The 14,455-nt window shown below is 43.8% G+C and overlaps 1 protein-coding gene across 15 annotated transcripts in view; it reads right to left on the reverse strand.

Annotated features, from left to right (window-relative positions):
• Positions 1-14,455, reverse strand: part of OTOF (otoferlin) — a 309,139-nt gene that overhangs the window by 61,546 nt on the left and 233,138 nt on the right. For all 15 annotated transcript variants that reach the window (XM_075201127.1, XM_075201124.1, XM_075201132.1 and 12 more), the window contains exons 13-18: positions 7,875-8,061; positions 5,249-5,435; positions 3,792-4,015; positions 2,390-2,498; positions 1,516-1,699; positions 867-987 (exon numbers count right to left, since the gene is read on the reverse strand). In XM_075201127.1, coding sequence (XP_075057228.1) covers positions 867-987; positions 1,516-1,699; positions 2,390-2,498; positions 3,792-4,015; positions 5,249-5,435; positions 7,875-8,061 — 1,012 coding nt within the window. The remainder of the gene's footprint in view (positions 1-866; positions 988-1,515; positions 1,700-2,389; positions 2,499-3,791; positions 4,016-5,248; positions 5,436-7,874; positions 8,062-14,455) is intronic.

Genomic DNA, 14,455 nt, shown 5'->3' on the forward strand with positions numbered 1-14,455 from the left:
TAATAGGTTAATTGGCTGCTATCAAAATTGACCCTAGTCTCTCTCTCTGTCTTTGTGTGTTAGGGAATTTAGACTGTAAGCTCCAATGGGGCAGAGATTGATGTGAGTGAGCTCTCTGTACAGCGCTGTGGAATCAGTGGCACTATATAGATGATGATGATGATAATAGGCATTAAATGGTAAATGTGTATTATATCAGTCCCGACATATATCTACAGGCTCTTGTTTCCCAGAACAGTGTGAGCTTTTCTTACATTTTAGGGCTGATTGAAAAATCCAAAGTTTCTTTTTACACTTTACTGTTTATTAAATAAAATAGCGCAAGCTGAATATATATTGTAATATAGTTACTATAATGGTCATGTTATAGTTATAGGACCTTGGTGGCAAAAATGAATTGGGGTCCCCCTCTCACATACCCACCAGTAATAACACCAATCATCAAGGGCTGCCTGGCAAATTTTAGCCATGGGGGGCGAGAATCGGCTCAGTAGTATGTTAGGAACGTTTTAAAGGCAAAAAATGCAGATAGCCCAGTGACCAAGCCCCAAGGCAGCCCGCTATGGGAATGGCCCGTGGGCAGATGCCCTCCTGCCCAACCAGCCCCTGCCCATTACACGGACACCACATACATCACGTGTGCCACCAACGCTTCTATTCTTCTGGAGGCTCCCTAAAATCCATCCTTCATCTCCTGTCTGTCCATCATGCCAACCCCAATGCTCTGCAGTATATTTTGGTCCCCCCAGACACCCTTGGACCTGAGAGCACTTGCTACCTCTATTACCCCAGTTAGTACACTAGATCAGCTTTGTCTATGCTCTACTCTGGTGACCACTTCAGACTGAAGCTACAACATGACTGACCAGCTTGTCGGCAATCTTGTCCATGATGTTGGCATTGTACAGTCTTCTTCTCTGGTCCTGCCACCAGCTTTTAATGTAGATACATGGCTTCTTGTCAAAGTACGGCAAGTGGAAGTAATTCCTGCAGACACAGAAGTACTAGAGGTCAGTGAGAAGTGACGGGGCTGGTGGCAATACAATGTACAGAACCCTCCTCACTAGAATTATCTTTACATTACATCAACTTCCACCCTTTGTTTTTGTGCTATAAATTTGAGGACTGTTGTTGTCGTTGTTGGTTTATGTGGCCCTGTGGTTTATGTGTTTATGTGGCCACATCAATCCACAGGTATTTTATGTATCAAAGCTAGTGTCCAGTTTCCAAGCAGCATTTGATGTCGTCCACAACAGCTTAAAACTTGGAAAGGTAGGACCTGAACGCCGGCAAAATATTCAGTATGTTATGTTATATCGATGATGGTGCTATAAAGGGTGGAGGTAGAAGAGGAAGGATTGTATACCCATCAAATGACTGCTCTTGATAGTGCACTATGCACAGAGTAGTCACAATATAACTCCTTAGGATTCCAGAGGATTCTCAGCAGTAATCCCTGACATATTTCATGTACGACAGCTAAACATCACTGATCCTTCTGTCCGAGGTAATCACCTGTCTGTTATAAAAGGCTTCATGGGTGGAGAACAAGAGATGGATTGCATTTCTCCGTCGTCGTCTGCTTCATCCTCACTGGAGTTCTGCAGGAGTTCAGACTCTTCCTCAACCCCATCACCTCCGTCCTTCTTCTTCTTAATACTGGGCCTGGTTGTCCCATCAACCTGGTTACCGTAGTTACCTACAGAAATAACATGGCAAAATGCGTTGTTACCAGAATGTGTCTCAGAAATATATCAGAGACAAAACTAAAATGACTGACTGTACATTATGCTCAAAAAGCAACAGGGCTGGATTTACTTTTGGAGTTAAGTCTCCCTGTGTCATGTAAAAATGTGACTCGTGTCAGATCTGTAGCGTATCTACACATCTCATAGGCTTGGGGCAAGATTCTGAAATTATTAGGATGACAGACGCATCTTTGTGATGGAAGTATCTATGCACTAGATTTAATGCCGCCAACATATAACTAAAACTATAGCCATAGAAATGTATATGTAAGTGTATACAATGTGCAGCGTGTTAAAGTGCATCCATCACCTACACATAGTGGAAGCGGTCATTTTGTGTGCTGAACAACACATCACCTGACTCACTGATGTCACATGACTATTGAGACAATCTACAAAATGGCTGCCTAGACTACGAGTACGGGACAGGTACAATTGAATTAATCAGTTTATATTATTCACAAATAAATACGTAAAAGATTATTAAAGGCCACGTCTTCCACCAAAATGGACTTTTGCCCCGCTGCGGACCGTTAGTGATGGCTACATAATGCCAAATGCAAAAAGATGAAAGTAAAAATGCGTTAAAAAACACTATTGTCCTTTTAAGATGCATATTCGGGGAACAACAAGGTAATCACCTATCGTAACCTCAAAGTTGATAGGCTTGTCTCCACTCTTGCGATCCACCATAGTGGCTTCTAAGAATGCTCCGAAGAGAAAGAATTCCTCCATCTTGCCCGTGCAGTTCTGAGAGAAAATCATCAAACAAAATGGCTGATCAGCATTAAACACTGAAGGCACGTAATCACGACTGTAATATACACAAAGGGGGTCAATTAGGAAAACTCTCCCACAGTTTGCTGTGAAGAAAAGATGGAGTTGGCCGTAGCCACCAATTAGATATTTGCTTTCATTTTATACCGTGTACTAGAATCGGATTGGTTGCTATGGGCAATGCCTCCTCTTCTATATAGCTGAACACTATTCATAACTGCCCCGGATAGACTAGGGAGTCTGGCCACTGCAAATCCTGCCAAACCTCTGTTTATCACAAACCCCTCTAACTCTGCGGGTCCCCTGGCCTGACAGGCGGTGGAGCTGGGAGCCCTGGTATTATAAAACACCTCCCCTGCTTCTCAGGGTTTCTGTCTGGATGACTGCTCCTCTCTAAGGGATAGATCCGGCTGCCACACAGAGGTCTGAGTGTGTGTAATAGCCCTGAGCCGCCAGTAGAGGGCAGCAACGTGGTAACCCAAATAATAAATTATATATTTGAAGCTTTATTTTTATTTATAGTGTTTTGTTCAACTGTGCATTGATCAAGGTAGCAAAAATCGCATCATAATCACTGTAACATGAAAGCTATACTTGTTTAGAAGTTAAGACTTCTGTCCCATTTCAGCGATTTCAATTTCCACTAGGTCTTGTTAAATTTAGTGCATAATTAGAGAGTTTTAGACTTACAATGCTCCTTATTGAATAACAATGTATATATATATATATATATATATATATATATATATATATATATATGCTTGTATGCTTTAGTGTTTATTAGCATCTATATATAAGCAAAGAAACCTTTTGCTCACCCAATGCTACCAATCTGTGTTTCAGCAACACTTACTGGACTTTGTAGTCATAGATTTCGGAGGAGGAGCTAGGGGAGGAGTCAAATATTAAGTAGCGGAATATTAAAAATGGGTGGTGTGAGATACGGAAGGGGGAGGGGACTGTTTAATTTATACTGGGCCCTACAAGTTCTGATGGCAGTCCTGCCCCCTATGTATCGCTGAGTATTAGTAATTACACCTCAGCTGCAGATTTAAACCTTGTAAACAAAGATCCAGTACAGTTATTCTGCAAATCCGGAGTCCAGATCAGTCTTTAGAGTTCAGTTAGTTAGCTTTAGTCCGGATATAACTGTGATAAGCAATGACAATCACATATTAAAAGCCATAAATAAAAGCCATAGTAATGCTGTAAACAAAATAAAATAGTTATTTAGGAGAAAAAAAAAAGGTGAGATGTAATTCTTACATCAGCCACCGGGGGAGCTCCTTCGATCTGCACCTCTGTAGAGCTGGTAAGTTCAGGGGAACTTGTGTCCAAAATCTCCACCGCGAGACTCAGTAATAGCCGAGCACGGAAAGACACCCCCTCCCCAAGCCCCTCATTCAGATCTTGGTGCTCATCCATCAGCGTGTAGTTACGTGTGGACCCATACATATTTACCCAGGCCGGGCCGAGGGTGGGGAGGAAGCCTGTGGAGGAGACATGAATACTTATTTTATTGCATGGTTTGTAAAGTTCCATTAAAAGGTTTTGGTTTGAGGGACACTGTGAAACTGGAGTCTACGGGTGTAAGATGCTAAATGTACCATATGTCACCCGTATCTTTATTTGCACCTAGGTTTGCGGGTTGGCATAGGAGTAGATGCAGTGCCCCTTGTCCTATTCATGTCAAAATCTAAGGAATAAGGCAGGTACTGTCCTATGTCTCTATGTTTCCTATGGCTCCGAGACCTGAAAATCCCATTAGACATTACCGCCTATTATCATGTTAGGTCCCCCTTCCATTCATCAATACTCTACATTGTTTCTTATAAAACATTGCACATTTCTCTGTAGTACACTACAGCTTGTGTAAGTGATGATGGAATGACCGTTATCTCATACAACAAACTGACGCACTGCACGTATCTTAGGGGCCTATTCATGAGGCCCTAAACCATGAAGAAACTGCTTTGTCCAGATGGTTTAGGAATTTTTAAGTAAAACCTTCCTTTAAGAAGGGCCTAACACAAGAGATGTCAGATAGCTTAGCTTTTCGGAGTTGATCCCAACACTAACGCCATTTAAAGATGATGTTAGCCATTGAATCCAATGGGGAAAGATCTTCAGAACCTACTCTGGTAGCATTGCTCCTCTCCCCAGCGCTGTTTTCTATCAGGTCAGACAGAGTCTCCATTAAAAGGAAGTAATTCGCCGCGACAGCCTTCTATCAGAAGCGCTGTCCCAACATGACTTGTATATCAAATTGGGCGAAAAATTGCTTAACGGGGCAAAAACCTGTTAGTTATTAAATAGACCCCTTGCTGTCCTTGGGACTTCTCCTACAGACTGCGTATTACTTACGCCTTAGTACACGTAACATTTTTTGGTTAAAATCAGATCTATTTTTCAGGCCCATCGATGGGTTGAAAAATCCCTGCAGCGTCCAGTAATACCAGCCTCCCGATTATACAGAGTCTCCACCGCTAACATCGCCTCTCTCCTACTGAAGAGCAGCACCTCTTATCCCTCTAAGTATGAGACACAAGATCTACGCTTCCCATAACTAGATGCATGGTGCACATGAAGCCAATTCATAATACTACTACATATCCATGTATCACTTGTACGAATGGACATCATTACTCTCTGTGCTCTACATTGTACATTTCAGATCCACTTTAATAATTCGGCTGTTGGACACCGACATCTAGCACTCTAACCTTTGTCGCCTTCGTTGGAGATCTTGCGCAGGTCTATGAAGTGGGTGCCGATGGCTACGTCATTCACCTTATCGGAGTCCCTGATTTGGATCTTCATCCTCTTACACAGAGGAGGAAACATCTCTGTAAATATAATCTGCTCGTTCCAAAAGGGCTCGTAGCTGCTCTTCTGCACCGACGTCTTACCCTGCAACACAGACCAAGGACCAGGTGAAGCATACACAGCGCCTCTGAACTGCTTCCCACACGCCCCTGAGTTCAACTGCTGAATCAGTAGTAAGTGGTAAATGTATGCACGTTAATATATAACTAGAGGCTTAAGCTGGGTACACACTTATGCAATTGTCGTGCAGATCACACGATAAATGACCGTTTGGTCAGATATTGCAGGAGTGTGAGCACTTCCACGATTAGGTTTAATTGTACCAAAGCACATCGCATCTGTTGATTTGATTTTATAAACTCCCTAAAAATCACGACGTTCAACGGTAGAACGATGTCGGGCAAATGTGGAAGTGTGTACGCACTCATGACCAGTAGTGTAGGCAGATATCTGTAGAGTGTGCAGAGTCACCATCTTTTCAGCAGATGGTTATGAGAGATGACGATCACAGAGATGACGGTAAATTGTGTAGGTGTGAACGCAGGAATCTGCATGCTCATCGAGACTTTCATCCTTTGATGAAATCGTTAAAGAAATCGCATCTGAAATAAGATTACATAGGTGTGCACCCAGCTTTAGACAATGCACCTTAAAATTAAATAATAATAATAATAATAATAATAATAATAATATGTGTACCACTTATAGAAAAACGCAGCACAACTGCACATCTAAGAGATGCAGAGGTAATTTGTTACGACAGTGAGATTGTTATGACTGTTTTTGTCCACTAGATGGCAATCCTGCTTTATTATCCATGAGCCTCACATATAATCTGAAAATGAATGCCAGCACTTTAAACTTGGAGAAATTTAACTCTAGCTAGTTGTTATCTGACAGCATAAAACATTATCATTAATCCCTCACAGGAATACAAGTCTATTTCATGAATTGCCAAAATGCTTCCTCTGCCAGAGTTAATTGATGGAATAGAGTGCAGGAGTAGTCTTGCTCTAGTGAAATTTGCTTTAGTGGTTCATTTAGAGATTGCAGTAGGTTGTGACATTAATACTTCTGTGCTGCTTCCTGACGCTAACGATCAGCAGCAGGCTACGCCGAGAGAAAATAATTGGTTCTGTCAGTATTTGAATATTTCTGGGAATATTAAAGCTTCTACTCTGTCTCATTTATCCTGTTCTTGACAACTGGGAAACTGCACTAAATGATCTACAAAACTATGTAACCTAGAGACTAACTGCACAGAACTTATCAGAAAATGCTTAATGTTATGGTTGCAAATAAGAGGAAGAAAACTCATTACAAAGCTTTACCTTAAATATGATGCAAGAAGTATTGATTATTTCATTGATTATTATTGGAAATCCACAAGTGGAGTTATTTTTTCTTCTTTCATGTTGTATTCCCCTTCACCATTCTCTTTGCTCGGCTCCCCAATCCCTCACACACTGATCTGGCGGATGTTTTGTTTGGGTGAGACAGTTGCAGGTCTCTGGCGCTATCTCAGAGGTCACATCCCAAGACAGTCTTTCCTGTGAAACCTCCTAATAGGTGGAATATTTCAAAGTACCTGCAACCAAAGTCTAGTGCACATCCCCAGCAGCAGCAGCACCCCTGAGGGCAGCAGACATTAAGAAAATGTTGTGCAAAGTGGGGACGGTTTTCAAGGGACTAAAATCCTTTTTTTTTTAACATTACTTTACTCTTTCCCTACCTCATCTTGTCTTCTGATTTACTTTACTTTGCATTGCAAAATATATGGAAGCGGTCAGATGGTGGTGACCTAGTTTAGTCTTTCTTGAGAATCCTTAAAGTGAATGGACTATGTCCAGAGACCTGCAACCAAACTCCAATGCACAGCCATAGCTGCCAAACACCTCAGGATTTCAGAAGGTTAGATAAAGTTAAGGATGGTCAAGATAATGTACAAAAATAAGTAATGCTCTTTTCAGTTTTATGAACGATCAATTAAGATATTGATCTATCTCATAGGTCGTGGACTGTGGTATATGTTAGCTACAGCCTGAGGAATTGCATTCATTGCCTATTTAATGTTGGTTATTGAATGTCATTTTACCCTCTGTTTTCGGATTAAAATATTCATGTATTAAATATCATACTTGCCTACTCTGGAATTTCGGGTAGTTTATCTAGCCCCTTGGGAGAAAAGACCTTTTTTCCTGGATCCCTAGTGCTTCCCAGTGATGAAGGCTTTGATGACGTGATTGACCACGAATCAGATGATTTTGGCCCTGCCCCCTCAGGGCAATTATGTGATTGCAGCATTGCACTACAGTAGGCGGAGTCAAAATGGCGCAATTTGAGGCTCCACCCCACCCTGCACTTACCAGTTGACCCATTTTTTATTTTTCATAGACAGTGTACAAGAAAAGATACAAAGATACTCACTTACAATAAGCTAAACCTCAAGCTTCCTAACAGATCCTGTTTAAGGTGCTCTGAATCAATCACTTTATTTAATAGTAACTCAGTTGTTTTCTTTACCTTCTGCCCAGCAAAGGACACTTGGACATAGGGATCCACTAAATCTTTGTTTTCCCCTATAAGAGCTTTCTTCACATTGGCCATAATACTAGTGTTCATCCTGGGAAGACCCTCAGCACGGAAGATCTTGACGTAGAATCGGGCCCACTGGCGCTCGGGGGGTACCCCGTCCGGGAGAAGCAGGTTCCTGGGGAGAAACATATTCATGGGATTAATGGCGCTGTCTCAATAAACACCTCTGAGTAATCTTCACTTCTATGACCCCTCAGAGATTACATGTTACCTTTATATTATGCCATACAGGGAATTATGTAATGCAACACCCCATAAAACAAAGTAGGCTGATGGTGCTTTGGATATAGTGGAACTGTCCCTATAAAGAGAAAACTCTCTCTAATACGTTGGTCATTTCCAGGTGCTGTAACCCGAGTGTCAGCATTGATTGTAACTGTTTCCAGGTCAGTGGAGTCCATGTTTTCAATCACACCAAATAAGAGGAAAAAAAAGCTACCAGTACTTGATAATTGTGCCAGATATAGGAAACAACTAAAATAATATTATGTAATAAAATATAAAATGTAAACTATACAATGTAAATATTAGTAGTGTTTTAAACATGTCACCCCCACTGGCATAGACAAAATCGAGGGGAGGGGGGGGGGGGTTTCCTAGTGTCTGGAAACCCCCCTCCAAGCCTGGGGCAATGTTTAATTGAGGTGGCTGGACCTGCCCCCGCTGCACACGGCTCTGCTTGAAAAGGGAGAGCTGTGTGCACCTAACAGTAGTACACGCAGCATTGCCCATATATATTATAGGGATAGGAAGAGTTGGAGAGCAGCCAAGCACTGTCTAATATTATAGCCACGCCCCCATGCATGCTGGTCACGCCCACTGGCTGCATGGTGTGGAAACCCCCCTCTACAAATCCTGCGTTTGCCCCTGATTGGAGTATATAAAAGTCTAATGGGAGTAGTCGAGTAGGTACGGCAACAAATAAAATAAATGATGACATTTTTTACAACTACTGAATACAGTAAATACAATGCCATCAATGGGTTCCTCAAGTAACGTTACTTTGCTGCTGGTTACTAGACAGGGGCAGACTGGAGAAATGAGGTGAAAGGGAAATTAGAAAACCGCAACGTTATGGGGCAGCAAGTGGGATGTTTGGAGGTAGGTTCATGGCAGGTCTCCACCACAGCTTCTGGGGTGTATACTCTGAGCTAGAGGCGTTTCTACAACTTTAGTTAGGTCACATTTCATCAGTCTCATTGCTTCCCCCCCCCCCCCTCTGTATAGATAAAAGATGGGGGAGGCGACAAGTACTATGTTCTATTTATAGGAAGAAATCATTCCAAACCTTCTTCTTAACTCGCCGTCAGTTAGATAAATAAAATCCTTTCCTATTTAAAAAACACTAATGAGGATGTAAGTGGAGATGTCAGATTTACTTTAAATATCGTTATTATCATATTATACTTTCTTCTCCTTTTATTTTAACATGATTCATTATTCTTCAACGTCCGTGAAAACACATCCACGAAGAGCCCAGCGCAGTCTTATCTCAGTAATTGCATCTTTGATAATTATTTAGGAAGGATTCTGATGTATTTACTGCTGGGGTTGTCTCTAGTCCCCCGTCTGCCAGAATCTATACAAACATCGCCCATTTGGCCAATTCTGAGATCAGAAATGACATTTTTTCCTTCCTGCAAATCCCCGGTGGAGACCGGGAGCAGCCGGATTCCCAGACGTGCTGTGTAAAGAGCTTTGATGTCTCTTTAGTAATTGCTGTCGGAGTAGATGGCCTGCACAGAGCCAGGGACTGGTAATAACGAGATCGCTGGGCTCTATGTCCTGCTGTTTACAGCAAAGATACTGACTATAAACATTGACGTAAATATAAATACTCTGCATTACGGTTATATCGCAGAAAGAGGGGGGGGGGGGCATCAAATTATATAATATATATCAAGCTTCAATAACCTGTGGATTTCCAGCTGTTGTAGCACTACAAGTTCCAGCAAGCCTCATGGGCCAGCAGAAAGCCACAGGTTATTTACATCTGTTAGATTACGGGTTGTACTATTTCACTTCTTACATTAGGAGTAACGTTGATCTCTAACACTGGGGACAATCCACAAGTAGCCGATTCTAATGAATAACATCGCTAACCAGCTCTATATATAACATTTACTGGAGATTATAGCTTATGGCAGTATATTCATTTTCCAGTGAAATTCCATGTCTGCAATGTTTTGTTATTGTGACTATTTTGCATTATTTATGGATTCGGTTTAGTATTTTTACAGATTTGTTAATTTCCCCGTCTTGTTAGTAGATCATACTCACCAACATTTCAATGTTCTCCCAAAGGAGAGTTGGGGTGGGAAGAAGGAGGGGTCGTATCACGTCATTTTTGGCCCCGCAATGCACGCAAAAACATCATTTTACAGCGGGGCAGGGTTCAAAATGATGAAGTTCACCGCAGATCACATCATGGACGCTCCCATCCCACTTTACTAGCGGTGGTAATCGAGTTATCGGTGCTGTAAACACTGACACTGTTTACTCCTACATAATTATTCTGATAATGAACAGAGCGACATAGAAAAAAAAACTACTTACCAGTAAAGAGACACAGAGGAAATCCGATGAGAGGACATCGCAACACTTCCAAATGACGTAAGTTGCGTGCGTCACTTGAAAATTTGGGCTTTTAAAGCGGAAACGCATGGACCCAGGTATTACCTTTACGTTAGGGGTTAGGGTTAGGGGTTACGGTTAGAGGTTAGGAGTTAGGGTTAGGAATAAAATTAATATTACCAGAGTCTGTGTGTTGCCGCTTTAAAAAGACAAGAAAACAAAGTCGCGCACGCAACTGACGTCATTTGGAAGTGTCGCAATGTCCTCTCATCGCGTGTGTTTAGTGACCAGCGGGGTGTAGTCTACTAACCAGGAATAATGTTATCTCCCACAGACCAGATCCTGCTGCCGACTGATCACAGTCCATCGTTACATCACCAGAATGAGGTACATTGTTACCAGAGCAGAACTGAACTAGTCCCCATTATATAATCTCACTGATGTATACTGAATATCTTACGCCAGGACACTGAGTGCAAAACTGGATGTCTCCCAGTGGAGTGACATAAGGTGCACAATTAGGGAACACGCCTGCCTGCAGTTCATTGTATGCCTGGTAATAAAAAATGAAATGTAGGAATAATAAAACGCTGCAGTCACTGCAAGATCTCAGTACAGGACAGTATAAGTGATACAGCATTAGGTGACCACCACCTACACTGACAGCGACACATTCTGAAGGATTGACCTTTGCAGAGAGCAGGTGATGTAGAGAGTTTAATTCAGCACCACGGACAGCGGTCACCCGGCTGCTGAGAATAACGTGCTGTAATCATTGTTTTATGTGTATTTTTCTAGACCAGTCCAATCAGTGGGATTGGCAAGAAGGATCGTAAGACACAGGGTAGAGGCCGTACAGAGCCTCGCTCTTCGGAGAAATGCAAGACTGAGATTTCCTGCTGCAGGGTGAGGTGTGTGATAAGGTGGTGGAGAGGGCGTACTTGTAGAGACTCTCCTTGGTGCATGGACGGGCGCACAACCATTACCACTCTACAAAAAGGACTTTAACATTGCACCAGCTCAGAGCGGGGTCTGTCTGGTCTCATCCTTTAGACCTAGTGTGTGAGTTTATGCTGAATGTTGATGGAGAAGATTCACATGTAATAAAGGCACTCTCTAATTATTCTTCTCAAATACTGCTCACTTTGGCCTCATTAATGGTATAAATGCATCATGACAGCGATTCTGGGAGAGCCATTACTACTTTTGTCTGCTTTATGCAGAGAAATGAGCTTCTCTGCCGAGGTGCAACTAAGTGGAGCAAAATGCATCCCATTAGCAGCATAGGATGAGGGCCAATCTCTGGCAGCTCAGAGCTGGCAGAGATTGTCCCTCACCGTCTTCCTGCTCCTCCACAAACACCGTCTTCCTGCTCCTCTGCAAACAATGTCTTCCTGCTCCTCCACAAACACCGTCTTCCTGCTCCTCCACAAACACCATCTTCCTGCTCCTCTGCAAACAATGTCTTCCTGCTCCTCCACAAACACCGTCTTCCTGCTCCTCCACAAACACCATCTTCCTGTTCCCCAGCAAACACCGTCTTCCTGCTCCTCCACAAACATCATCTTCCTGTTCCACAGCAAACATCGTCTTCCTGCTCCTACACAAACACCGTCTTCCTGCTCCTCTGCAAACAATGTCTTCCTGCTCCTCCACAAACACCGTCTTCCTGCTCCTCCACAAACACCATCTTCCTGTTCCCCAGCAAACATCGTCTTCCTGCTCCCACACAAACACCGTCTTCCTATTCCACCACAAACACCATCTTCCTGTTCCACCGCAAACACCGTCTTCCTGTTCCACCGCAAACACCGTCTTCCTGATCCCCCACAAACACCGTCTTCCTGATCCTCCACAAACACCGTCTTCCTGATCCTCCACAAACACCGTCTTCCTGATCCTCCACAAACACCGTCTTCCTGATCCTCCACAAACACCGTCTTCCTGCTCCTCCACAAACACCGTCTTCCTGCTCCTCCACAAACACCGTCTTCCTGCTCCTCCACAAAGACCGTCTTCCTGCTCCTCCACAAAGACCGTCTTCCTGCTCCTCCACAAAGACTGTCTTCCTGCTCCTCCACAAATACCATCTTCCTGCTCCTACACAAACACCGTCTTCCTGCTCCTCCACAAACACCGTCTTCCTGCTCCTCCACAAACACGTCTTCCTGCTCCTCCACAAACACAGTCTTCCTGCTCTTCCACAAACACCGTCTTTCTGCTTCATCACAAACACCGTCTTCCTGCTCCTCCACAAACACTGTCTTCCTGCCCCTTCACAAACACTGTCTTCCTGCTCCTCCACAAACACCGTCTTCCTGATCCTCTCTCCCGTCTCTCCCCCCTCCACTCTATACTCAATGCGGCCGCAAGACTCATTGTCACTCACCGGACCGTGAGTGCCTCTTCCCGGACATTTAGGAACCGTGGCCGTCCACCATCCTGAGGGTCTGCGCATGCGCAGCCCTTTTCTATACTTCAGTGTATACCCCTTTAACTTAATTGGCAGATCAGGCAACCTCCCTATATTAAGCACCTGTGGTCACTACCACGTTGCCTGATCTTGGAGTCTCATTCCTCATGAGTCTCTGAAGGTGTTCCTGTATTACTTGTGTATTCAGTGCTGCTGATTCCTGTGGTTTCCAAAACCACTTCTACTACTGTGGTTCCATACCACTTCTACCATCAACTTTATCATCATGACTGTTTGCTGATTCCTATCCGCTGCCTCCGTGCACTACAGTCTTCTACACCACTTCAACGTTATTTTATATCAATGTGACTGTTTGCTCATTGCTATCCGCTGCCACCGTGCACTCCAGCTTTTACCTCACTCACCTGCTTCTCATCAAGTCTGTTTGCTGATTACTATCCGCTGCCTCTGTGCACTACAGTCTCCTGCTTGCAATTCGCCTGTGTTCAACATCGTGACTGCCAGCTGACTGCTATCCGCTGCCTCTGTGCACTACAGTCTCCTGCTTACAACTCGCCTGTGTTCAACATCGTGACTGCCAGCTGACTGCTATCCGCTGCCTCTGTGCACTACAGTCTCCTGCTTACAACTCGCCTGTGTTCAACATCGTGACTGCCAGCTGATTACTATCCGCTGCCTCCGTGCACTACACTCTCATCTCATCTTTGCTGTGACTTCCTCGAGACTGCCGCTTTTCATTACCATCTGCTACACTTCGTGATCTACAGTTCCTGCCCTGCGCTGCACTCCTGTTTCCCATCGCTGTTGGTTCCTGTGGTTGCTACTGGTTACCTCCGTGTGCCGCTGAGTCCTGCCGCTGTGGTCAGCGCTATCGTCCATCTCCTGCTGATCCACTCTCCACGCCTTCACGTGTTCCACTGGCTTCTACCCTCCTGTCAGCATTGGATTTGTATCTCTTCTACTACCCTCTGCTGGATCATCTCCATTCTCCTGGGTTTCCTATGAGTCCAGTTCCACGTGTTGCTGACTCCTGTGGATTCGTGTCCCTGTCGGTCTACTCACCTGTGCGCTGCACCTGCTAGACCGCTGCTTCACCTATCCAGGGACTTCCTATCCAGTCGGCCTCCAGCCGCTCAGGTACCGCTGCAATCCCATCTGACTGCTACTGCTGAACCACGGTATGCATACTTCTCATTGACTGTGCTGTGTATTGCATATCTTGCTGGACTGTGTTTGGTTCTCTCTGGAGTCTGCTATCCGCTGAGTCTATTGCCATCATTGACTGTGTTATCATTGTGCTGGACTACTTCAAGAGACTTTCTAGATTGCAGACCTGATCAGTCATTTATATATATGTATATCCATATTGTGCATATTACTGTGGATCGTGTATAAGGTGCCTGTGTATATCCTGTGTTGCAGTCTTCCCCCGTGCACCTCCTCACATATATATTCAGTGGTACAACTTGCTGATGTCAGACCACTGACTCCTGTTTACAGT

The sequence above is a fragment of the Mixophyes fleayi genome, chromosome 3 (genome assembly GCF_038048845.1).
Source record: "Mixophyes fleayi isolate aMixFle1 chromosome 3, aMixFle1.hap1, whole genome shotgun sequence".
Taxonomy (NCBI): domain Eukaryota; kingdom Metazoa; phylum Chordata; class Amphibia; order Anura; family Limnodynastidae; genus Mixophyes; species Mixophyes fleayi.